This window comes from Mizuhopecten yessoensis, unplaced genomic scaffold, assembly GCF_002113885.1.
Source record: "Mizuhopecten yessoensis strain PY_sf001 unplaced genomic scaffold, ASM211388v2 scaffold4411, whole genome shotgun sequence".
NCBI lineage: Eukaryota > Metazoa > Mollusca > Bivalvia > Pectinida > Pectinidae > Mizuhopecten > Mizuhopecten yessoensis.
The window spans coordinates 170101-196356 of NW_018405533.1; the positions used below are offsets into that span (position 1 = coordinate 170101).

General features: G+C 37.0%; 3 protein-coding genes across 11 annotated transcripts; 2 read left to right on the plus strand and 1 right to left on the minus strand.

Moving 5' to 3' along the window:
- The first annotated feature begins 2871 nt into the window (after positions 1-2871).
- On the plus strand, positions 2872-11444 carry LOC110448974 (baculoviral IAP repeat-containing protein 2-like). 6 transcript variants are annotated; one of them, XM_021495525.1, is made up of 7 exons: positions 2872-3039; positions 7201-7339; positions 8936-9391; positions 9629-9810; positions 10256-10376; positions 10643-10813; positions 11157-11444. In XM_021495525.1, exons 3-7 carry the CDS (start codon positions 9076-9078, stop codon positions 11351-11353), a joined length of 987 nt encoding a protein of 328 aa, XP_021351200.1. In that variant the 5' UTR covers positions 2872-3039; positions 7201-7339; positions 8936-9075; the 3' UTR covers positions 11354-11444. The 6 variants fall into 6 exon arrangements, with proteins under 6 accessions (XP_021351200.1, XP_021351194.1, XP_021351197.1 ...); XM_021495519.1 differs by having other exon boundaries at positions 2874-3039; positions 10643-10834; XM_021495522.1 differs by having other exon boundaries at positions 2874-3039; positions 8966-9391; positions 10643-10834.
- Positions 11445-12867: 1423 nt separating this feature from the next.
- On the plus strand, positions 12868-15280 carry LOC110449012 (baculoviral IAP repeat-containing protein 7-A-like). Its single transcript, XM_021495586.1, has 4 exons — positions 12868-12880; positions 13326-13446; positions 13713-13904; positions 14227-15280. The coding sequence occupies exons 2-4, from the start codon at positions 13353-13355 to the stop codon at positions 14421-14423; spliced, it is 483 nt and encodes a 160-aa protein (XP_021351261.1). The 5' UTR covers positions 12868-12880; positions 13326-13352; the 3' UTR covers positions 14424-15280.
- Positions 15281-15347: 67 nt separating this feature from the next.
- LOC110448971 (classical arabinogalactan protein 2-like) lies at positions 15348-26054 on the minus strand. 4 transcript variants are annotated; one of them, XM_021495509.1, is made up of 4 exons: positions 25967-26054; positions 17023-17132; positions 16416-16568; positions 15348-15924 (listed from the first exon to the last, which is right to left on the minus strand). In XM_021495509.1, exons 3-4 carry the CDS (start codon positions 16552-16554, stop codon positions 15554-15556), a joined length of 510 nt encoding a protein of 169 aa, XP_021351184.1. In that variant the 5' UTR covers positions 16555-16568; positions 17023-17132; positions 25967-26054; the 3' UTR covers positions 15348-15553. The 4 variants fall into 4 exon arrangements, with proteins under 4 accessions (XP_021351184.1, XP_021351183.1, XP_021351185.1 ...); XM_021495508.1 differs by lacking the exon at positions 17023-17132; XM_021495510.1 differs by lacking the exons at positions 17023-17132; positions 25967-26054 and adding an exon at positions 21302-21627.
- Positions 26055-26256: the final 202 nt, after the last annotated feature.

Below are 26256 nucleotides of genomic sequence, written 5' to 3' on the forward strand. Positions count from 1 at the left end.
AGTTCAGAGATTCGTTAAAGATACAAGACGCTTTAACTACATTACACTTACTTGTTTATCTTTTTTCACGTGACTTTGCTGTAGGGAATGATTCCAGTACATAATTGTACTATGTGCTGTCCACCAGCATATTTTCAATTGCCTTTTTTTGTAAAATCTAGTTTTTGTACAACCATTACCAAAAAAATAAAATAATGACATGCAAATATTAATATTAATGTACATAATATACATGTTTTATCATTACTTCAATTCAATATGATGTGTGTAAACTGTTTATAACTGTAAGGAGAGGGCGCTCATAGGGTTTGCCTGTTGACCAATTCCTTTGTATCTAAGATCTGAACAATAACTATTCTGAAATGAAACTGATAACGCTTTTGTAAGTAAAGGCGTCTAATATACACAAATTGGGAAAACCCACACCGGGCTTAAAATAACTTCGATACAGCAATATAGAAGCGGACCTAACCGGTTTCTCTGAAAATAGACTTGACGCAAGGCAGTCACTCGTCCCTTACTGATCCATCCCGTCAGGGAGGAATTTATTATAAATATAGAGGGAGGGATAAAGTGGCGTAGAACTCTCATTTCCTATGCATCATCAGATATATAAAAACCTCGAATTATTATTATTATCATCATTATTATCATATATTACACCTTTATATCAAAAATGAAAGATAACAATATTGTATAGGAGAGACGAAGTCAATGATACACCACTGATGTTACAGTGGCGGACCCAGAGGATATTATTGGGTTTCAGCAAACAACCAAAAATCTTGTTCGTTTTTCTCAATTTCCTAATTGGAATAACCTTTCCAAGGAAAATTTGAATCCCCTCCCTCACGATTGGCGTTTGAATCTACCACTATACCGTATTGGGATTTATAATGCAGTTTTAGTGAAGACTGAATTTACCAATATCTGGCTTTATAATGAAAATGATTTTTTGTTATATCGTTAAGATATCATTGTAATATTTTTATCATATATGTGTAATGTAATTCATGTCTTTGAATTCTCTCCACATTGTATTTTGTATCATGTAGACCCATATCCTAAAGCACTAATACTAATTTAGTCATGATGATTGGTCGTTTCACACACTGTCGTACAATGTAGTAAACCGAACGATTTGTTTTCCAAATGTCGGTAAAGTTAGGCTTCATATACTTTCTATAGCATGTGTCGTTATACAAAAGTTGAAAAAGATATATCAAAGTAAACCCGCAATAAAAGTTAATTAAAGAGAGGAATTGCGGAAACACAGAGCAAATGAGAGCAGGTATTCCGGAAGTGAAAGTGTTAAAAAATATAATTAACACTTCATAAAGAATGAAGACCGCTGTCGTGGTGAAATGATGTTATCAGAATGCCAATTACTGCATATGAAACATAACGGTGATTTCTCAGGACGGCCGTTTGTTGATATAATTGTAACGGTGATTTCTGAACGGAAAGTGGAAATCAGTACCTTATCGTCTATTATTAACATGTATCAGTCAGATATACTGTTTTGTAACACCGTCTATTATTAACATGTATCAGTCAGATATACTGTTTTGTAACACTGTACTTTAAGCATGGATCAGTCACAGGCGTTCTGTTTTAAACAAGATAAGTAAATATCATTGATCAATGATATGGGAAATCCTTTTTGTCATATTTTTCAGCTGTGGCATATATTCATAGATGTCACATGAATTCCTCAAACGTATCATGTATAGGCTAAAACAACTCCTTGATTAGTGCTTCAGAATAATAGGTAAAACACGGATTTCCCGTAAATAGACATTTAAACCGTAAAGTAAATCATGTATTCAAATACCAGCCTGTAGCTATTAATAGAACATTATATGAAAGAAAACAAATTTTCTGTCCAGCACTATAGAATAATAATCATACATCACGATTAGTAGTACGTAGGTGGTATTTGATTAAAAATTAAGCAGACTATATTTACAATTTACAGAAATGTGTTATACGTGTTCCTACTGTTATATACAACCGTGACCAGACCTAGATGTTCTTAGCCACCAAGAAGCGTCATTTCGTATGATAAAATGATGGGTAATTTTCATGTCTTATTATAAAGTGATGAAAACAACTTACATTTAATGGGTTTTTTTGTTAATTATTCCATATGATTCAAATTTTCATTCTATTGGTATTTCAATATGATTAATAGCTGGAGATATATCAGCTAAATGTCAGACACTGCTCTACAAAGTGTATGAAAATTGAGAAATATCCATTCATTATTGTATCTCGGACAGAACACTCCAGTATATAGATATTAATATTCATTCATTGTTGATATCGTGAGTAAATTGTACTTCAATAGTACGTATTATCATTTGGCTGCCACATACATCGCTCAATATTATAATTGAAAGCATTTAAAGGCATAGTAGCAGTAGTGACATCCCAATGTCGTTTATTGATATATCGGGAATAAAATCAATATATTTAGAATTCTCAATCTATTTCATATTATATGTTCTGTTATTATTACGTCTAAGGGCCTCCAATTGTATGTCACGGTATAATGAACAAATCTTGAATGAGTTTCCACAATGTTTAATTATTGAATGCTGTAACGACTTCCCAAAGAGAAACTTTTATCTTTATTATTAGCTGTATTTATTGATTCAAACGATATCTGTAATATAGTTACACGGTTACTGCTGTTACACATGGAGAAGTTTAGACATTTTCACTTTTAGACCCGCCGTTTAATGTTTTATAATACATAAGGGAGGGAATGTACGAAAATAGCTAGCAAAGATCCGTCAATTTACACGTAAGCTATTCTAAAATCTCGAAATAAGTATGACCGAGCACAGAATATAGGCCTTTACGTGTGTTCGTAAATTTACAGCAGAGAACGAAAGAGAAAATACCACTGACAAATCAGAAGTCATAGAGAGAACACTGATTAGAGAGAATGACATATACATTGTATCAAGTATTCAAGTTATCGTGATGTTGGGATCGGGATTGGACGCCTATACAATGACGTGCCGAATTAACGTGAGTTGTAACCATTACATTGATTTCTAAACTCTTCCAAGTCACATAGTCAGGTGGAACGGTTAACAATTGTTTTTAAGAAATATCTTGTATTTGCTCGTAAATGTAGCACATGATACAATCTCAATATCTAATACACCTAAATTCCCCTGGCTTCGCCACCAGTTCATGATGTTTTCCTTTTTGTTTTGGTATATCCCCAGTTCCAATTATTTACTTGTCATTGATACTGTTGTGTTTATTTGTGAAATAGTTTATTATGACGTCAACTAAATTCCTGAAGGGTTACAAAATGAGCAAAATACTTCAAGAATTGCTCTATGAGTTTTGATTTGATACCATCATTACTTTGATATCAGCGTAAATTGTATTTAGATCGTTTTTCCTGTTTAAGTGTGTGAATAGTATGTTCGACTGTCCATATCGTATAAAGCAAATCAATTTAATGGTTCCAGACAGGTTTCGTAGGTCAAACTGCGTAGTTCGATTTTATCCCATCAGGAGTTGAAATGATGTTAAGAAACGTAGTGTTTTAATGAGGTGTCAGCACGATTGTAGCTTCCTCAATGTTCAGCCTGATATACTTTTTAGCGTATCAATGTATAAGCGTAAACAGAAGTGAAACATCTCTGTTTCAACCCATTTCACATGGTCCAATGTTATCTTATATACCATGTATTTATGTGCGATTACTTTGTATTTCGTCTGTATTTTATATATAAACTGTTATTTGTTATTAAACGTATAAGCGGGCCTTTTGGCTTGTCGGAGTGAAAGAAATAACTCTTTTATTTTTTCATTTTGGCAAATAATTGAACCTCATCAAGAGAAAAGTGACAAGATAAAATAAAAATACATAATTCAAAAACACGTACAACATAAGTACAGCCATGACTGATTGATCGTTTCCAATCTCCGAACGGTAAATCTTTTCAACATTTCTTTGAAGTTCGGGATGCTACTATGTTTGTGTACGCGACAAAAGCCGTGTCCCCTCATGTACAGCACTTGAACTGACCCAATGTGTATACATTCTGTAGTTTGGACCAAATGCACTATGTATTTTAGGGTTGAGGCTAATTTACTAGTTTCTTTGATCACTGACACAGTCAGTCGTGCCGACTAAACGGTTCGTCTTGACAGAGGGACAGGTAGTCGGTGAACTTGTTTCATAATTGTTGTAAAATAAATAAAGTTTAAAAAATTAAATAGTCGGTGAATTGGAGAACTTTGTTATACGTAGTCCTTTTAATGCATACTATTTGATGGGTAAGGGAAGGAATAATATAATGTAATAAAATAATATAATAATGTATAATAAACAACCTTTTTACATTTATGAATGCAATGTAATTTATATGAATAATATTAATCAATTGTTGTTGTGATATATCTATATTCGTTGACGTCATATATAAAAAAAAAAAAACACAACATGGAAATTAAATAGTGTAGTATGTCTGAACGTGTTTGCTGCGTCCGTGTATTGTCGACGTTCCACAATTTAAAGTTCCGAAAAAAGTAAACATAGCATACGTGTAGTGCTGCACGGGTCTGAGGTGCAATTAACTCTGACTCATGGTCACATGATTGTTTAGTCATCAGCTAGTGGGGACTTCCAATCCGATATACATATCAAAGCTTTTAAATTTCACGGATAATAGTAATGATTAGTCAAATTTAGATTACAATGATACGATGGCCGACAAGAGCCTGGCAAAAAGATGTGAATTTTCATATCTTTTTGTACCATGGTACTTTTTTTTATATGGTACACAAAGATATTAAAATTCAAATCTTTGTGTACCATGTAAAAGTGTACCATGGTACAAAAGATATGAAAGTTCTCTCTTGTCGGCCATCGTACAATGATCTGATGACACACACACATAAGGACATTACTGATAACTGGCCAGAACCAGTCATAGCAAGGCTGAGCCTGCCAGCACAAATATAGATCACACTGGAAAACCCCAGAACATTTTGATAGTGTCTATATTTAGAATCCGTGTATATATAAACACGACACTCTGTAACTACTACCAACATTTCCAGGTAATCCAACAATGTTTACACGGCGAGATACTTTTGACAGGCGGCCTCTTATATTATAGGAGTACATTTCCAGGATACTTCATACAGACACTGCAAGTGTTACTTTTCTTTAAAGTTTTAAATATTTTGTAATACGTTCAGTATGATAAATATAACCATTAGGTCTGAACTATAAAATAGTGTATTTTCTATGACTGGTGCTGGTATAAAGTGCGATAATATATAACTAACGTTAGGACACACTGTAATAGCGTTAATCCTCTCTCAAATACTACTTTCAAGTGCAAATTCTGTTTTCTTTTTAGGTCACACGAGCTTTGCGCAAGTGACCTATTCTGATCGCTTTCCGTCCGTCGTCGTCCGTGGTGCGTAGTGCGTAATTTTTTTACATTTTCAACTTCTTCTCAAGAACCAGTGAGTGGAATTTTTTCAAACTTGGTCAAAATCATCCTTGGTAGATGAGGCAACAAAATTGTAAAATTAGGATACCTACCCCAACCCCTGGGGCCAGGTCGGAGCCCCAAAGGGAAAATTTACAAATATTTCAAAAATCTTCTTTTCCAGACTCAGAGGTACTACAGCCATTTTCTCTGCATGGAAGGAAAAACCATCAGGGGCTTTATTTGAATTGTAAACTTCAGGACCCTCGATCTATCCGTTCTCTCTTGGGGAGGGGGTAAAGTTTACTATAGTTTATATAGGGAAATAGCACTTTTGGGTATATTTTGACAATTTTCTGAAGAAATTATTCTTATTTAGTGAGAATCATCCTTGAAGAAAGATGGTTTTGAAATTGTAAAATTGGGATTCTACCCCAACCCTAGAGGCCAGGGCGGGGCCACAAAGGGATAATTAACCATTTTTTCAAAACATTTTCTCTCCAGATTCAAAGGTACTACAGTCAATTTCAGTGCTTGGACAGAAAGATCATCAGGAACTTTATTTGAATTGTAAACTTCAGGACCCTCGAGCTATCCGTTCTCTCTTGGGGAGGGGGTAAAATTTACTATAGTTTATATAGGGAAATAGCACTTTTGGGTATATTTTGACAATTTTCTGTAGAAATTATTCTTATTTAGTGAGAATCATCCTTGGAGAAAGATGGTTTTCAAATTGTAAAATTGGGATTCTACCCCAACCCTAGAGGCCAGGGCGAGGCCACAAAGGGATAATTAACCAATTGTTCAAAACATTTTCTCTCCAGACTCAAAGGTACTACAGTCATTTTCAGTGCTTGGACAGAAAGATCATCCGGAACTTTATTTGAATTGTCAATTTCAGGACCCTCGAGCTATCCGTTCTCTCTTGGGGAGGGCGTAAAATTTACTATAGTTTATTTAGGGAAATAGCACTTTTGGGTATATTTTGACAATTTTCTGTAGAAATTATTCTTATTTAGTGAGAATCATCCTTGGAGAAAGATGGTTTTCAAATTGTAAAATATGGATTCTACCCCAACCCTAGAGGCCAGGGCGGGGCCCCAAAGGGAGAATTAACCATTTTTTCAAAAGAAATCCTTTCCAGAATCAGAAGGACAACAGTCAAGTTCAATGCTTGGATAGAAAGATCATCAGGAGCGTTATTGAAATTGTCAATTTCAGGACCCCCAAGCCATTCTTTCCGCCTTAGGGAGGGGGTAAAGTTAACCATAGTTTATATAGGGAAATAACACTTTTGAGTATATTTTATCCATTTTCAGCAAAAAATTACTCAAACTTGGTCAGAATCATCTTTGGTCAATGAGGGTATTACATTGTAAAATTGGGATTCCTGCTTTATCCCCAGGGGCTAGGGTGGGGCCCTAAAGGGAATATTTATCAATATTTTAAAATTCTTATCCTTTGATGACATGACAAGTATTGTATTTCACTTAGTTTATATGTTGATTTCCACATTATAACTAAAAAATAAAATAAAGCTACCAAAGTTTGTGTATAAAATAACTCTTTGCTATTATATATTCCAAATTGGACAACAACATTTCTTGAAGAACTGCATGTTCGTATTTGTTTCTTATTATTCTGTTTTAAACATAGGCTATCATAATTTATAACTTGTACATATTGTTTACGATACCTTATATAACGTTTGCACTTAAATTTACAGGATAATACGCAACAAAAACATGATGGGTGGATCAACCAACAATGTTGCAAACAATTCATCGATTTATCGCCATGGACTTTTTTTGTGTAAACCATTCAATGTGATAATCTTAATCTATGGGGTATTTGAGAGATACAAGGTAAGTTTGCAGTGTTGCCCACATACTATGAATCGCACTACCGAATTGTTGATCAAATAATATTTTTTCTGCCCTTTTGAACCGTTTCCGAACATAAATCATGGTAAACATATTATATAATAAGCACTGCAAGTTCTTTCAAAAATAAATTTGGCCAGCAACCTGTAAAAGTAGAAATTTTCGCAAGTGGGAATGATAAACACATCTCGGTGTGCAAATTATCGCCACGACATTAGTTTTGATATATGTATATCTTTATAATTCATATATTTGCGTGTAGACATTTACTTTACTCAATACGCGAAACTAGCGAGTATTGCCATATCGTGAACATTTCTACTTTTACAAATATAACCATATTGAACCATTTTACATCGGTATTATTTCAGCTATATAATAATGCCAGTGTACAGTGAAGTCTTTACCAATAAAACATTGAGAGTAGGTACCCATATACAATAGATGAGTGATATTATATAACGTTGTTGTATATGCAATAATATTATATAGATTTCATAAGTAAAACCGACAGTATGATCCAATTATTGACACTTGATCCTAACAAACAAATATTGGCTGGATACGTATTTCTTAAATATATATGAGCATTGAAACAATAACGAAAGTGCAGACAAAAGAATTTGCAGAATTCATCATAAGTGTTTCTGGATTGTACATGTATATATATGATAGAAATATCCAACCGAAGCGTATAGAATAATGGGCGAAAACCGAGGCTTGCCAAGGTTTTTGAACTCAAATTGTTTACCCGAGAGTAGGACATTTCTATCATACAAGAGTTATGTTATACCCGAGAGTAGGACATTTCTATCATACAATAGTTATGGTATACCCGAGAGTAGGATATTTCTATTATACAATAGTATGTTATACCCGAGAGTAGGACATTTCTATCATACAATAGTTATGTTATTCCCGAGAGTAGGACATTCCTATCATACAATAGTTTTGTTATACCCGAGAGTAGGCCATTTCTATCATAAAATAGTTATGTTATACTCGAGAGTAGGACATTCCTATCATACAATAGTTATGGGATACCCGAGAGTAGGCCATTTCTATCATAAAATAGTATGTTATACCCGAGAGAAGGAAATTTCTATCATACAATAGGTATGTTATACCCGAGACTAGGACATTTCTATCATAAAATAGTATGTTATCCCCGAGATTAGGACAATTCTATCATACAATAGTTTTGTTATCCCCGAGAGTAGGCCATTTCTATCATACAATAGGTATGTTATACCCGAGAGTAGGACATTTCTATCATACAATAGTTATACCTGAGTAATATTGTTACATTGCTTACCACTTTATTTGATTGACCAAAATCAATTAAATTGGCGTTAAACTTGCCGCGGCATGATGTCATCTAATTGTCTTTGCACTGTGACGTCATTCCCATTTAAGATAGATTGATCTAAAACGTTTTCTGCATTGTGAGCAAATTATATCTTTTATGGATGGCTATGTAAGTAAAATCTAAATTCAGTCATAATGTAAGCGATCAACAGATTGGTATTGCATGCTACAGTTAATTAAAAATTACAATTTACTTATATTTATTTTCAGAAAATATGACGATAAATCCGCCTGTTGAAGGGTGTTATTTGTTCCGAAATCAATCATCAGGAAACGAATCTATGAAATCAAAGATGGCCGACCAGTCACGTCTGGCAAGTTTCTATTCATAACCTCGTATCGCCAATTCAATGTATGACAAGGAAACGCAACTAGAACAACACCAGGCTGAACACGTTTCAAGTCCAGAAGATACAGCTCCTTCGGACGAGACACAGACAGTAGAATCACGTGATCAAAGTGGCAGAGGAAACATGTATAATACAAATCATGATTCTATTAGTCATACTAGGACCAACGAAACGTCGACTGGAACACTAGAGACAGTCCCACCGAAGTATCAGCAGTTCTCTGTACTCGCCACCCGTCTTAACTCATATAGACACTGGCCAAAGCATCTCAAACAACGTCCCGAGGACTTGGCAAAAGCTGGTCTCTTTTATGAAGGTAAGGATAATATCGGAAACCTTGAACTGTGCACTTCAATGTAAAAACCATCGAATATATAGTTAATTATCAATTCCTTTTGGATCGATAACTCACACTGACCCTATTATTATGCATTTCTAAGTGATAAATTATATATTCCAAAGTCTGTGAAGTTAAGAAATAATGTTAATAGGCAGCTCTGATCTTTTGATTTCCAATATTGTTACTGATTTTTCTTTTTGTCTTGACACACAGGAAAAAACGACTACGTAAGATGCTTCCACTGCGCAGGGGGAATGCGTGAATGGGACCCGGAAGATGAACCTTTTTATGAGCATGCGCGGTGGTTCCCTTTTTGTCCATTCATGAAACTGATCAAGGGCGACAAGTACATAATGGGTGTCCAGTCAGGAACAATCCAACCACCTGATGTACAGGTGAATATATAGACATTAACGGTTGTACCAATTTATACCAAAGCTGTTTCAAATAGTTATATCAGCTTAACGCAATGCGATTCATGTCTTTACAATGTAATAAGAAGGCAAATAAAACAACATATTCAAATGAACATACATATATTTACATTCAAATTAATTATATCACGAACATATATTTCTAGCAAGCTTCAATTCTAAAGGCTGTTTCAGAAATAAGCAAGAATCGCGTGTAAATTAGGGGTTCTTATAGTTCAGAATATTGTTAAGTTCTCTGCATCCGATATATTAGAACTTGATTTATTTTGAACGATGTCTAAATTCTAGCTTGCTGGTTTAGAGAACAATTAATGAATGTTTGATAAAAAAAAAAAAAAAATTCAAAGCTGTAGTGCATACTTGTCAAATAGAGTTCTTATTACTCATTATGTTATTTTGTTTGTAGCGCGATGAGTCCAGACAAGAGATCGATATGTTTGAACATCCAGCTGTACTCAGCGTCATGGAACTGGGCTTCAGTAAAGACATTCTGACAAAGGTCATTACAGTGTACAGGAAACGTCACGGTATGTATACCTTCTGTACAACTATTTATGTCAATACTGGTGTTAACTAAATAGTTATTATTCTCATTTGTATTTTCAATATCATGTAAATAAAATGTAATAATTTGATATTTTAACCTTAATATTTTAAATCAAATACTTTAAACAAAATTATGTGATTTTTGAAAGAAAACATATCTGAATGTCAGTTTGAATAACACTTAATGCATATATTTCTTAAAACGAATTTTTGACCATATATCTATTATCATTGGTTCACTTTACAGGCACGGATTTATGTGCTGAGAAGCTTTTGCATATCGTCTGGGAAATAGAAGAAAATTATGACATGGATGTCATCCCAGAAGACGACATTATAGAAACCAAACAGGCCAATCATAATCAAGAGGAAAGGGAATGTGAAAGAACATGTGAAGATACGGAACTCACGAAGAAAGATGAAATTACGAAAACGAAAGGTAATGAAAAAAGATATAGAAATTTCATGAAAATATGCTTCAGGATTTTTCATGGAAAACTTAATGCTACGACTGTGTGAACAAATTATAATCTACAATACTAGAAATTCTACTCTTCACGTGGTTACGGACTATTGCATAGAACATCTGCGACCATAACCATACAGTTTACGTTTGGTAAATATATGAACACGGTCTCGGAACGATATCCAATTATATGGGACTATATGGAAGCCATCTCCATTTCGAATAAATGAAAATGGGAACTTTTACGAATTTGTAGTGATTGTTTCCTTAACTTAATGTTTTATTTGTTTTACAGGTATTGATGAGCTAACAGAGGAAAATCGAGAACTTCGTGAACAGAAGATATGTAAGGTGTGTCTCGACGAGGAGGCTAGTATTGTGTTCTTGCCTTGTGGACATTTGGTCACGTGCCCTATGTGTGCCTCGGCCTTACGGAAGTGTCCAGTTTGTCGGACTTACATCAGGGGCACGGTCAAGGCTATCATATCGTAAGCAAATGTGTACGACCGAACAACATTCAGCTCAAAAATTGCGCAAGCGAGCATTACCTACAGCAAAATTGAACATGTGAGCAATACGAAACACATTCATCGTCAGATCGGAATGCAGATGATCACAGCTGACCTTGAATGTACCGTTACATGATATATTGCCGACTTGTTCATTATACTGGGCAATCATCACCCACTCACACTGTACAAAATCTGTATTTTTCAAAAGTTCATTTTCTGATATCCAAATTTTGTAAATCTTCCATGAGATCAACATTTTGTTGATACAACTACATTTCTGTTAGAGCTTTTCCATAATAAATCATGTGAAGGAGGCGAGTGGCACGTGTATTTAAACACTATTGTTGTAGTGTTAAATCCGAAACTCCCTACCATTCCATATATTGAATCAGTTTCAGCATTTGATGATTGATAGACCTCTTGAGAATAGCCTCTCACCACTCCCAAAGAGTATATCCTGAAACAGCCCTTAGTGAATCTTTGTTCAAAGAAAACCTATTTTTCTTTACCAAATACAGCTAGCAGACAATATGTCTTAATATGATAGTTCTGATTAATATATAAATGTTAACATTTTCAGGAAACCAATCTTTTGTCTATCATACAATTTTATTCAGCATTGTCAGTTAATTCAGCATTGTCGGTTCATTCAGCATCGTCGGTTCATTCAGCATCGTCAGTTTATTCAGCATTGTCAGTTCATTCAGCATTGTCAGTTTATTCAGCATTGTCAGTTTATTCAGCATTGTCGTTTCATTCAGCATTGTAGGTGCTCTTTTTGTGCAGAACTTAATTTTTTTTTTGTAATTTCTTTTATAAATTTATTTAAGATGAGATTTATGCTTGTTAAAAAAATATATTTGAAAATGAATTAAAAACACATTACACTTGTTGTTTTCTTTCCTTATTGTCTTTACAATCTTATATTGTTTAATGTTTAAACCTACACTATTGATAACCATACATAGATCTCTACCATCCACACGAAGTCTCGTATATAATCTCTATATCTTTACATATTGGACAATGTGTAAAACACAGTAACATGTTTCCTACACAATCTGTTACATCCACAGATCTCCGTCTCACACACATAACAGATATGCTCCCTCAACATTTAAGAAAGAAAATATCAAAAAGAAAAGTTGTTTTTATAAAGCATTGGTAGGAAGCAGCATTGACCGTTTCCGATGATGTGACTACTGTTGCTACAATAGGAGACACAGCTGATGCTGCGATATTTGCTGCAGCTGCACTTGGATCCCCTGCAGCAGCCGCTGTCTGTAGGGGAAGGGTACCATCTACACCCTGGGGCACCTCTCCTGTTGCTTGAGTGGGGAGAGTAAAGTTCATTGGGAGGTTAGGGAGGGGAGCAGGGGTTTGAATAGACATCGGCAGAGTAGCTCCCGGGGAAAACGCAGCACTTGGTGGTGCGGGACTGCCCCTTCCTGGTGGTGACATTGTACTGCTGGTAGTCACACCTGCAGNCCAACCACCTGATGTACAGGTGAATATATAGACATTAACGGTTGTACCAATTTATACCAAAGCTGTTTCAAATAGTTATATCAGCTTAACGCAATGCGATTCATGTCTTTACAATGTAATAAGAAGGCAAATAAAACAACATATTCAAATGAACATACATATATTTACATTCAAATTAATTATATCACGAACATATATTTCTAGCAAGCTTCAATTCTAAAGGCTGTTTCAGAAATAAGCAAGAATCGCGTGTAAATTAGGGGTTCTTATAGTTCAGAATATTGTTAAGTTCTCTGCATCCGATATATTAGAACTTGATTTATTTTGAACGATGTCTAAATTCTAGCTTGCTGGTTTAGAGAACAATTAATGAATGTTTGATAAAAAAAAAAAAAAAATTCAAAGCTGTAGTGCATACTTGTCAAATAGAGTTCTTATTACTCATTATGTTATTTTGTTTGTAGCGCGATGAGTCCAGACAAGAGATCGATATGTTTGAACATCCAGCTGTACTCAGCGTCATGGAACTGGGCTTCAGTAAAGACATTCTGACAAAGGTCATTACAGTGTACAGGAAACGTCACGGTATGTATACCTTCTGTACAACTATTTATGTCAATACTGGTGTTAACTAAATAGTTATTATTCTCATTTGTATTTTCAATATCATGTAAATAAAATGTAATAATTTGATATTTTAACCTTAATATTTTAAATCAAATACTTTAAACAAAATTATGTGATTTTTGAAAGAAAACATATCTGAATGTCAGTTTGAATAACACTTAATGCATATATTTCTTAAAACGAATTTTTGACCATATATCTATTATCATTGGTTCACTTTACAGGCACGGATTTATGTGCTGAGAAGCTTTTGCATATCGTCTGGGAAATAGAAGAAAATTATGACATGGATGTCATCCCAGAAGACGACATTATAGAAACCAAACAGGCCAATCATAATCAAGAGGAAAGGGAATGTGAAAGAACATGTGAAGATACGGAACTCACGAAGAAAGATGAAATTACGAAAACGAAAGGTAATGAAAAAAGATATAGAAATTTCATGAAAATATGCTTCAGGATTTTTCATGGAAAACTTAATGCTACGACTGTGTGAACAAATTATAATCTACAATACTAGAAATTCTACTCTTCACGTGGTTACGGACTATTGCATAGAACATCTGCGACCATAACCATACAGTTTACGTTTGGTAAATATATGAACACGGTCTCGGAACGATATCCAATTATATGGGACTATATGGAAGCCATCTCCATTTCGAATAAATGAAAATGGGAACTTTTACGAATTTGTAGTGATTGTTTCCTTAACTTAATGTTTTATTTGTTTTACAGGTATTGATGAGCTAACAGAGGAAAATCGAGAACTTCGTGAACAGAAGATATGTAAGGTGTGTCTCGACGAGGAGGCTAGTATTGTGTTCTTGCCTTGTGGACATTTGGTCACGTGCCCTATGTGTGCCTCGGCCTTACGGAAGTGTCCAGTTTGTCGGACTTACATCAGGGGCACGGTCAAGGCTATCATATCGTAAGCAAATGTGTACGACCGAACAACATTCAGCTCAAAAATTGCGCAAGCGAGCATTACCTACAGCAAAATTGAACATGTGAGCAATACGAAACACATTCATCGTCAGATCGGAATGCAGATGATCACAGCTGACCTTGAATGTACCGTTACATGATATATTGCCGACTTGTTCATTATACTGGGCAATCATCACCCACTCACACTGTACAAAATCTGTATTTTTCAAAAGTTCATTTTCTGATATCCAAATTTTGTAAATCTTCCATGAGATCAACATTTTGTTGATACAACTACATTTCTGTTAGAGCTTTTCCATAATAAATCATGTGAAGGAGGCGAGTGGCACGTGTATTTAAACACTATTGTTGTAGTGTTAAATCCGAAACTCCCTACCATTCCATATATTGAATCAGTTTCAGCATTTGATGATTGATAGACCTCTTGAGAATAGCCTCTCACCACTCCCAAAGAGTATATCCTGAAACAGCCCTTAGTGAATCTTTGTTCAAAGAAAACCTATTTTTCTTTACCAAATACAGCTAGCAGACAATATGTCTTAATATGATAGTTCTGATTAATATATAAATGTTAACATTTTCAGGAAACCAATCTTTTGTCTATCATACAATTTTATTCAGCATTGTCAGTTAATTCAGCATTGTCGGTTCATTCAGCATCGTCGGTTCATTCAGCATCGTCAGTTTATTCAGCATTGTCAGTTCATTCAGCATTGTCAGTTTATTCAGCATTGTCAGTTTATTCAGCATTGTCGTTTCATTCAGCATTGTAGGTGCTCTTTTTGTGCAGAACTTAATTTTTTTTTTGTAATTTCTTTTATAAATTTATTTAAGATGAGATTTATGCTTGTTAAAAAAATATATTTGAAAATGAATTAAAAACACATTACACTTGTTGTTTTCTTTCCTTATTGTCTTTACAATCTTATATTGTTTAATGTTTAAACCTACACTATTGATAACCATACATAGATCTCTACCATCCACACGAAGTCTCGTATATAATCTCTATATCTTTACATATTGGACAATGTGTAAAACACAGTAACATGTTTCCTACACAATCTGTTACATCCACAGATCTCCGTCTCACACACATAACAGATATGCTCCCTCAACATTTAAGAAAGAAAATATCAAAAAGAAAAGTTGTTTTTATAAAGCATTGGTAGGAAGCAGCATTGACCGTTTCCGATGATGTGACTACTGTTGCTACAATAGGAGACACAGCTGATGCTGCGATATTTGCTGCAGCTGCACTTGGATCCCCTGCAGCAGCCGCTGTCTGTAGGGGAAGGGTACCATCTACACCCTGGGGCACCTCTCCTGTTGCTTGAGTGGGGAGAGTAAAGTTCATTGGGAGGTTAGGGAGGGGAGCAGGGGTTTGAATAGACATCGGCAGAGTAGCTCCCGGGGAAAACGCAGCACTTGGTGGTGCGGGACTGCCCCTTCCTGGTGGTGACATTGTACTGCTGGTAGTCACACCTGCAGCAAACACACAAGAACAAGATAATGCCAGTTATAACACATCAAATACCTGAAGATAAAACAACCCTTTCTCGAATAAATAGACATCAAGAGTGTGTGTATATTTTACTCATTCTAAGATGTGATGTAGTTTATTTGTATTGTGAGGCATTGGCACATCCAGTTAGGATTATGATGTAATTTACCATTGGGGTGAGGGAGGCATCTGTATTAATATATTAATTTACTAGTTGTGGGGTTGAATCCATATTTGCCTACCAATCTTTATATCAAATATTTTTGCTAATTTTATGGGTGTTGGGGTCATCGAAAAAGTGCCTCCCACCCCTCCCTTATGGTTAATTAGTGAACAGCTCTTACCCATTTATCAGGTATCTATTAGTATCAATCACATTATTTCCTGATATGTCAGATACTGACACGTACCTGTGAAGCAATCAACAAAACGTCCATTAGGTTAGTTTATTGATATACAATCTGTAACTTACCTGGGAGAGTAGGTAACGATGACATGGCTGGAAGTGCACCAGGCTGCATCCCCGGCAGCGACATCGGCATGGTAAAGGGAGGTAATGATGATAAGTTAGGCATTCCCGATAAGTTAGGTATTCCTGCTAAATTAGGCATTGTTGTTGCTGGTACTGAAATAGGTACAAATAAAAAAAGTTTCTATGTAAAGCATGAACAAGTGAAAACAGTCTTTCAATTTTTGTAACATATTTTAGCTATATAATTTAGTGGTAATAATTGTAAAGCCAGGGATGTACGTAAGAGGCAATGAAATACAGCTACTCCATAACTGCCGTTTGTTCCTTCAGAGAAGGTCAGGGTTACCTATAGGTAGGTATATAGTGAGTTTTTTTTAAATTATAGGTGTTAAGGTTATTTGGTTTTGGTTCCACAGATTTATCAAAACACCCTATAAATTATACCATAAGCTTACAAGTGATTCCCTCTGACGAAAGATCAGACGTTTACAGTAGGTTCAGTGATACCCCCCACCTCAATAACTGATGACATTTTATAGATTCGGTTAAGTGATGCCCAGTAAAGGGTTTCTAGGGTAAATGAATTAAGTAAAATGTGTTTATTTACATGTGATGCCCCCGCCGGTTGACGAGAAGTTTGGTAATGGTGTTGGCTGAAAAGGTAACCCATGACCAGCACCACTTTCACTTGCAGGGATCACCGGTGTGGTCGTTTACCTAATCAATGACATTAATAAATATCTTGTTTTACATTAAATCACTGGATACTGCAAAGAGTTTATGTTTCATTTTCATGGCCTGAAAGTTATTCTGAATTTATGCAAAACTTAAATTTCACGACTTTTTCGCTTATTTAGTTATTAAGCAAAGTATCGCAAGAACTTAAACCCTTCGTACCTTTCTAAGAACAAGAGCTGTTGGAGTATAGCATAGCTCGCCTATTGGTGATATATGTTGTAAGATAGCAAATAGCAATAGAAACAAATGTACAGTAAAACTTTACTATACTGCCCGTCATTTCATTTACCACCTCACCTCACCTCAACATATGTTCAGGTCCCTTAATTATGTTTTTTCTTAATAATTCCTTTTACGTTTCCCTCAATTTATTGCCAATCCCCTTTATAATGCCACCATTTCTTTGAACAAATGATGGCAATAAAACAAGGTTTTGCTGTACCTTAACATGTAAGAAGAGATGACCAGCCACTCTGAAATAGTCATCAGCGTATTAATGGTGGTGACCGATTCAACACTGCACGAAACAAACTCGCCCAAAAACTTTAACCTTTTCCAACTAACCAGTTCTGGCCCCTAAAATAATCAAAATATAATTCAGAACATTGCTTACGTTCCATATAAATACTTCATCTTTAAAATAGACAACAGCCTATTGATGGTGGTTGTCCAACACTTTACAAAAAAAAATTGCCCAAAAACCTTAACCTCAAGCTTACCCAAAACCTTTAACTAAGTCCAATTAAGTTTTTTGGCCCCTAAAATATGAAAACATGGTTCAGCACATTGTTTACACTCCATATCAATACTTCAACCTTATAATAGACAACAGCTTATTGATGGTGGTTGTCCAACACGTCACAAACTAGAGCACCGCAAACGGATGCATAATACGCCCGTCTGGCCCTATCCAATTATTTTTTGTTTGTTTGATATTTAAAGTAGCTGGTAGCTGGTGTCATGTCTATGTGATAAAAATGGTTGCACTGACGCTTTTGTTACCAAGAGTGATTGTCATTACTGTAATGTTCACATTTATGTAATTGGTTCTTTGCTAATGTATTGCCTAATGCCTCATAATCAGGGCATGCAGTAGACCCTTAATTTGATTTGACTTGTGGGTTTATAGGGACATGTCGTCTACCATATTTGGCTACGTGCAAGTGTATATACATATTGAATCTGAGTAGATTCTAAAAAAAGTTATGCTTAAAATTATCTTCGTGTGAAATGAGTAATTGTCTTAATTCAGAATTCTATTTTTTTTTTTCAGTCTATACAAAATATGTGTGTTTCCTGTTGCATTTTGGGTTGATTCTGGCAATGTGTAATTTATTATTATTGTTCAGTACGTAAGTCGTTTTCAATATCTTTGAATTGGGGATGGTAGGCAAACAGGAAACAAACATATTTTATATTAGTTTTATAGACATGCCAGTTTTATTGATGGAAGTAAAACAATCCAGCAGGTAGAAACTGGCAATTGTCAATTAAACCACAAATTCTCACAATAGTAGAAAATTGATAATGACATGAATAGGAGTTGTATTGTCACCATCGGCAATTCGACTTCACTGGATCCAAAGATAAATGGGAATGGGAAATGTAGGACAAATTCAGAATCTGCCATCTTGATTATCAGACCATTGTAAAGTCTTGGCCAAACATTTCTTGGACTTGGTAATAATTGTCCCAAAAGTAAAGTCCAAAATTTACAAAAACAGGAATTATTTTCGCAAATTAAATCCATATTGTCCTTCTTAGACCCCACATGGAAATCCATGCTACAAATTAGGAAAATAACACATGATCTGACTGAACTGTAGACCACTGAAGAACTTGCACCAAAACTTTAATCGAGAAATTGCGCGAGAACAGTAAAGTCCAAAACACGTCCAAAATTTCCAAAAATAGAAATTATTTTCTGAAATTTAATCCCACATGAACATCCATGCAAAAAATTAGGACAAAAACACTTGATCTAACTGAACTGTAGACCACTGAAGAAACTTGCACCAAAACTTTAACCAAACAGCTGATGATGGTGTGCTTAACAAAAAGAAGTTATTTAGCTTACAGCTGCTACAAACTCTGTTACGATGTGGACGGTTAATAGGACTTTTTTATTTTCATTTGTATTAAAGGTTTAAATAGGTATACAATTACAATGTAACTGCCAAAACATCACCGATTAAGAAATACACACCATGACTGGCATTTTCTAGACATATGCTCTTTCACACACTACTTTAGGAAGAAGGTCGAAAACATATTATACTGCATCACGTACATTTTTTCATTAAGTCATTGCAAGAGACACGCGATGATTTATAAACGTTGAATGCACGATTGAAATTAAATTTTAAAAAATCCTAAAGGTCAGCGTATCTACCCTTTCCTCACAACACACATGGGTCACCTTGAACGGAACACCGAATCATAGCCTGACGTCACGCGTCGGACCAACTAACACTTGGCGATTAAGACAATGATTGATTCTCTTTCGATTTAATACACCATTCATGATCCAAGGGTAATATTTGGTTTGTTAAGAGAAACACAAAATAGTTCTTGAACAAATAAGATGTTGTTTTAGTATTTTGTTAAATATAGATCATAACGCATGTAATAGCATTCCTTTATAGTTCAAATACTACTGAGTAACATCATGACCCGTCCTAATCGTGACCTGCGACCAGCTGGCAGTCGGTACCCGTACAAATACCTAAGAAATTTTACTTGAAGAAAATACATAAAGCATTCACGACATGATACTGTATAGCGCTTTAAATTCGCGGGGTTACTTTTTCGCGGTTTCGTATTCATCACAATGTCATATTCGCGCCCGAATCCAATGTGTCGTGCAAAGTGTTTTTGAGTCTCATCTTTTAAGGGTTAAACCTCGTAATACAGGTAAACCGTTTGAAAATACCGATCCCGAGCGTCGCCATCTGCCAGTGACTTCACTCGAAAGAAAATCAAATGTGTTTGTTCTTTTGTAGGAGTTAACTGTAATCAATTAACCACCTACTGTGTACATATAGATATGTTGGGGCCACTTATATGTAAGTGTTGTTTTTACGTGGACTGCTCAGTTGTCCGGTGATAATCTGATTTGAGTTCGTTTAAGCTTGCATAACAGCGTTTGGTTATAAGTATTTTCAATATGTTGTGATAAGGTCTAAAAGTGGTTAACATTTTCGATAATTTAGCTGGTGCTAAGAATTCGCGGATATAAGTCAAAGCGTGAATAAAGCGAAATTAAAACCGCTGCGAAATATAACCGCTATTCCGTAGCTTTTATTATTATTCCGACAATTTTTAATGTATAGCAATGAATGAAGAGATATTGGCTCAAAATTGTAAAAATAATTCTATACCGAGGAATTATACTTAGTGGACAAAACACATTCCATTTAATTTTATCGCGAGTAGGAAAAGAGCGGCAAATATTTCATTTAAACATAAATATACTTATAACATCCATTTAAAATACAATTGTTGCAGTTTTCAGTATCGCCTTATTCCATTTCAATAATTAAAATGTGTCAATATTCTTCCATTCTACACAGCTAGCTGTCCAACTGATCGTGGCTACACTTACAGCGCCTCCCTTGACTGGTGTTACAAGTTATTTACAGGACTAACAAAGAACGTTCAAACTGCGAGTAGCTATTGTAAACAAGCTGGCGCACGTCTGCTCAGAGTCAACTCAGTGGAAAAGCAGCTACACATGACTGACTTTCTAAGAAAGTTTTATTAAAGATGCAGCTACACATGACTGACTTTCGAAGTAAGTTTTATTAAAGTGGCAGCTACACATGATTGACTTTCTAAGTAAGTTTTACTAAAGAGGCAGCTACACATGACTGACTTTTAAGTAAGTTTTACTAACGAGGCAGCTACACATGACTGACTTTCTAGGTAAGTTTTACTCATCTATAAGAGTCATATTGAAATCAATAACAACCAGATTGTTTTGTAATAATTCGTTCGACAAAGTATTGCATAGCCATACTGATGTTAACTCATATTTAATTTTACTGTCGTGAATTTTGTATGTGTTGTCACACACCTTCACAACATGTAGTTGAGAACTGCTCTCAGGTCCCAAAAACTATTAGAGTATGCGGAGGAAAATCACTCACGTGTGTTCTTGTTGAAGTCAGGATGTTCAATGTTGTCGGCGCGGTTATTAGTCTAATGGAGATAACTCTCCCCAAAATTCACCACACTCTTCCCCGTTTTATGAAGGCCTCCTCTTGAAGTTGGAAGCTGCTGATCAGGAATCATGGATGAGGTGGTCATTCTTGAGCATCAGATTTGGATCAGGTGTTGTTTGTGATGCTGGAGATGACTGTTCTCTGGTGGAGTTTGACAAGGTCGGGTCACTTCTTTAGCATAAGGGACCCCTATAAGGAACACAGTTTTACCGTGCCCTCGAGTGGAAGTCCTGTTGAAGGGCTTATCTTTACTGTGCCCTCCTCCAAGATACAGGACCATTAAGATATAAACTTTATGGTTGGGCATAGGCATACCGTGTCCCTGCCAGGTACTCAGACATAGTATTTGGATACTATGTCTGAAGTTTCAAAAGTGCAGGAACACCCTCCACTTGTATGCTTACTGTGACAGGACGTTGATAACACAATCCAATCCCTAATCAGATAACCGCTCAAGGGCCCGATCCCTCGCAGTTTCCGGAGACGGTTGAGAGGAAAACCCCTCTGTCTCTAGAGACCCGGAGGCTGCCTGCGACGCAGAGAATCGTCTCTTTCTGAACTTCCGTATTGATAACTGACTTAAATAGAGCTTCTGCTTAAAAGCTGTCTCCAAACTGTACAATGTGATCCCATTTACCTGGGTCACAAAAATACACAGGGATTTTTACTGTCCTTGCTCTTATTACTAGACATCAGAACACAACAGTGCCGTGAAATTTATCTGCTATGAAACTGTTGCCTAGTCACCCCAAATGCCAGTTCAGTCAACTTTTGGGGTGCTCTAGTCTAGATCTGCAGGACACCCATTGTGTTTCTATACTTGTTCTGTTGTTATCCCTGGGCTAACTTAAGTGCCTCATGTAACTCCTGGTCATCCAGTTCATCCTTGTCGTTATCTGATGAATCACATTTAGTTTGAAACATTTGCTGACGGAGGAACACAAGTTACCGTTACCTCTTCCCCGTCAAATGGAAATGAGTCAGATTTTGTTTTTCCCGCCTCACCTCCTTCAATTTTGAGCCCCACTGTTTGCGGTACATGTATATGTTTATTTTGTTTAGGACCAGGAGTACGGGCCTTGCTTGTCAACGGAACCATACTGTTCACGTCCTCTTCAAACCGTTCACAGTTAGCTTCCGCTGGACGACTGTTCAGTCGCTCTTCCTAGACCCTCACTAGCCTCTGGGGAGCTGAGGAATGACCTCTTTTGGCCCAGTAGCTATGATGTTCCCGGAGGTACTCTGGCCTTTTCCAGGAATTATGTCTGCTGTATAACAGCTCCGGGCTTCCCTGTGGAGATAAAATTTCACCTCTACATGTTATTTAACTTCAAATTTCTGTCCTTCTGTCATTATGACGGACTTGGCAGTGTCATTCATCTCTCTCATGTGGAGTGTTGGGCACCGGGCGGCACTACCGAACCGGCAATCATGACTCCCTTGGGATGTTGTGTGGGTTTAATCGTGGACATATCCCCATTAGGTCTAGCCCAGTCAACCGGACAGTGCCCTATAGTGTTTGGTGGTATTGTTACATTTTGGGCTCACTTAACAGTGGACGATGTCATCTGCTCCTCCACCGGCGACGTTATAGGTATCATCAGATTACCAATAAACAGGACGCCTGCATCTAAGTCAATGACATATAGTTGTTCCTTGACAGGAAGTCCACCCCACACAACATGTTGGCCATCATGGAGGCATCACATACACATACGGTCCAATGTATTTTGGTATTTCCTATTCCGATTTGTAAGTCTTTTATTTCCCATACTATCTCTAAATTGCTGGTACACACCCGGAGCCTCACTCGTTTCCCAAGCACTAGTGGCCCCTCGAGCCCATCCACCAGCTCCCGCTTAATTAGCGTCATCGTGGCCAATGTATCAACGACAGCCCGAATTGGAGTTCCATTTCAGGTTAGTGGTATGGTAATACTACTTCCATCTGAGACCGCAAGCTTCACCTCCGTCAAAATATGGAATCCTTTCTAGGCGCGGGGGATGGATACCTTGATCTGTCCGCCGTGTCTCTAAATGGTTCCGGGGACGCAGATGGAGACCTCGGATGGAACGCCTGTATCTTCCGTCCTCTGTCGTTACCCCAACTGGCGGTACTGTTGTTGCCTCTCCCCGGTTTCCAGGGGTCCCGACTAGGTTGATCTTGACCTCGACCTGGTGACCATGTGCCAGGTGACTCCCTATGATATCCGTGTGACATGTTGCGGTTTCGCTGGGCACCTTGTCCTGAGTATGGGGACCGTATCTCGGCGTGGACCTTCATATCTATTACGCCCGTTGTCCTGGGGTGGACGAGGGTACTGAGCCCTAGCATGATAATCTGGTGGTCGGTTCCCTTCATAGTTTTGAGGGGAACCTCGGTCGCGTTTTGGAGAACGGTAGTCTCCTCTACTTTGTCATCTCCCGACTTAGTGCCCTCAGCAAATTCCACCTGCCTACATGTACTAGGGTAACGTGGTGCGCGAGAACCAAACAGAGCACGCTGATTGGCCACGGAGGCCTTTTAGAGCTTTGTGAACCGTGTTAGGATTCCTCTTTATGGCTCTCTGCGCCGCCATCTTCTCGCAACAGCCTTTACGGAACGCATCTGGAGCGATCTGATTCCTGGTTGTGGTGTCGGAATGCGCAAAGCCATCTCCAATTATGGTTTGAATCCGATGGGCAAATTCTGCTAAGTTCTCAGTCTCCTCTTGTTTAGTGAAGTGCAGTTCTCTGCGGGACCGTTCCATCATCTTCTTCTTGAGCTTAGTGAACCCAAGAGTTCGCGGAAGTTTGTCGGTGTACTCAAACGCATCATCAACAAGACAATAAAAAACCGCTGTATAGTCTGACGGTCCTACCATCTGTTATATCATTATTCTCTGGAATTAAAGAGCGAACGGCTCCCACCGCTCTTTACCTGAGTAAGTGGGAATCCTGTGGACTTCTACTCCTTCGGCGATGCCTCTGCCCGTCATCGGAGGAGTCCTCAGAATACGTATTGCTGTCCCCCTCCTCCTCACTGGAGAGGTCGGAGTCAGATTTGTAGCTCTTTGACTAATTATCACGTCTACGCCTTGCAGGGGCACGGCGCATTCCTTGTGATTGGCGCGCATGTCGTTCGCCGGGAGTGCGAATTTTCCGTGCCGTCGCAGGGCCTTAACCCTCCAACTTGCACAGTTCATCCTCTGTAGCTGACCGTAAATTGATAACAGCCATTCTCAACTATGAGAAACTGATCAAGATAATGAAAAGTGTCTATGTTGTAATAAAAAAACAAGTCGAAACACTTAACTAAACAAGTACAACATTATGGACAATGACAGTATACCAACGTTGCTACAAGTATACACGTGTATTTGTCCCGCCAATATAGGCGGCTCACTATACAGGCGAATGGAGCTCCGTGACAAAGCAACAACTAACTTAAATTAAATTTAATTTAAATATCAGAACGCCAGGGAACCGCTGACTATGAATTACCCCTAATAAATATTTAAATAAATAACAATAAACTATAAGAACTGTCACAAAATCTCTCACTCGTAATTCGTGCAATGGTCACGTAGGTCAGCGCACGAGGCGAGCGAGAGGGATCCAGCAAGGTTAAAAAAATACAAGTATAAAATATAGACAAAATACTTGAGAACTTCTGAACACCAAATGTGCGTGAATTTGGTGTGTGGTTACACACCGTCACAATATGTAGTTGAGAACTGCTTTCAGGTTCCAAAATCAATAAGACTATGCTGAGGGACATCACTCACGTGCGTTCAGTAGAATGTCAGGAGGTAAGAGACCGCGCTGCGATGTCACATCGATGTTGTCGGCGCGGTTAGCGGTCTAAGGGAGATAACTCACCCCGAAATTCACCACACTACTATATACCACCTACCGGCAGCATGCTAAATTCATTATCATTGGTTGTCAGTATGAGAAGAAGTTGAGAACGACTTGAGAAGAACTTAAGAAGAACTTGAGAACGGATTTTCCCATTCCCCAGCACTTGGGGACGCATTTTCTCAAAAAAGAACGACTGATCGTGCCAGATAACGTCCGCAACTGGAAATAGTGTCTACACAAAAGGGATCCACGTGAGAAAATAGTTCGTCATAAACATATCAATACAAAGTTACGGAAACATAATGTGATAATAAAAACACCATTTCAGGTGTAAACGTGCTTATGGAAAACCCAATGACGATAGGATTGTTTAAAAAAAAAATCTACGTAGTTTTATGGTTCATTGTATTCCTCCGTGCAAAACTTCTATATGTTTATGTTTGTCACAGGTGATCGTTGACCATTGAGCTTAGAATTCATTTGAAAAACATGGTGTTTAGTTGAGTTTTTTGAATGAAGAAATATATAATTAAGGTAGTAGTATATAGATAATAACTAGTTTATCATACAATATTTTCAGTGTTTGTCGTTCGAACAATTTTCTCATCGCTCGCAAGTAGATAAAATCTCGAGTCCACGTGCGATGGCCTCTCGATTTTCTCCACGTGCTCGCGATGAGAAAATTGTTCTCACGACAAACCCTGAAAATACAGTGTGATAATCTATAACTAACACCTAAAACACTTACCGCTGTGTTACAGCAAAATGCCACTTGTCCTGCTGCTAATATCAGAGGGCTCAATAAGAAGACACAGTATATAAATGCACGTCCTACTCCGTCTACGTATTAGGCCAGAAAGGCCCAAATACGGTACATGACCCCAACTCTCTGGGACATAAATAGGACAACACGTGACAACACGACAGGTACACTGGTAACGCACGTGAACAGGACAACACGGGTAAAATGTAGTACTCACACAAGGGGACCAAATGTATGAAAAGGAAATGAATAGAGTAAATGAAAAACAAGATGAA

Excerpts from the sequence above, each read along its gene's own strand:
- LOC110448974 (XM_021495519.1), top strand. The coding sequence starts at position 9,076 with ATGTATGACAAGGAAACGCAACTAGAACAACACCAGGCTGAACACGTT. Across the intron at positions 9,392-9,628 it reads AGCTGGTCTCTTTTATGAAG|GAAAAAACGACTACGTAAGA; the intron begins GTAAGGATAATA and ends CTTGACACACAG. Across the intron at positions 10,835-11,156 it reads TGAAATTACGAAAACGAAAG|GTATTGATGAGCTAACAGAG; the intron begins GTAATGAAAAAA and ends TTTGTTTTACAG.
- LOC110449012 (XM_021495586.1), top strand. The coding sequence starts at position 13,353 with ATGTTTGAACATCCAGCTGTACTCAGCGTCATGGAACTGGGCTTCAGT. Across the intron at positions 13,447-13,712 it reads AGTGTACAGGAAACGTCACG|GCACGGATTTATGTGCTGAG; the intron begins GTATGTATACCT and ends TTCACTTTACAG. Across the intron at positions 13,905-14,226 it reads TGAAATTACGAAAACGAAAG|GTATTGATGAGCTAACAGAG; the intron begins GTAATGAAAAAA and ends TTTGTTTTACAG.
- LOC110448971 (XM_021495508.1), bottom strand. The coding sequence starts at position 16,554 with ATGCCTAATTTAGCAGGAATACCTAACTTATCGGGAATGCCTAACTTA. Across the intron at positions 15,925-16,415 it reads ATCGTTACCTACTCTCCCAG|GTGTGACTACCAGCAGTACA; the intron begins GTAAGTTACAGA and ends TGTTTGCTGCAG.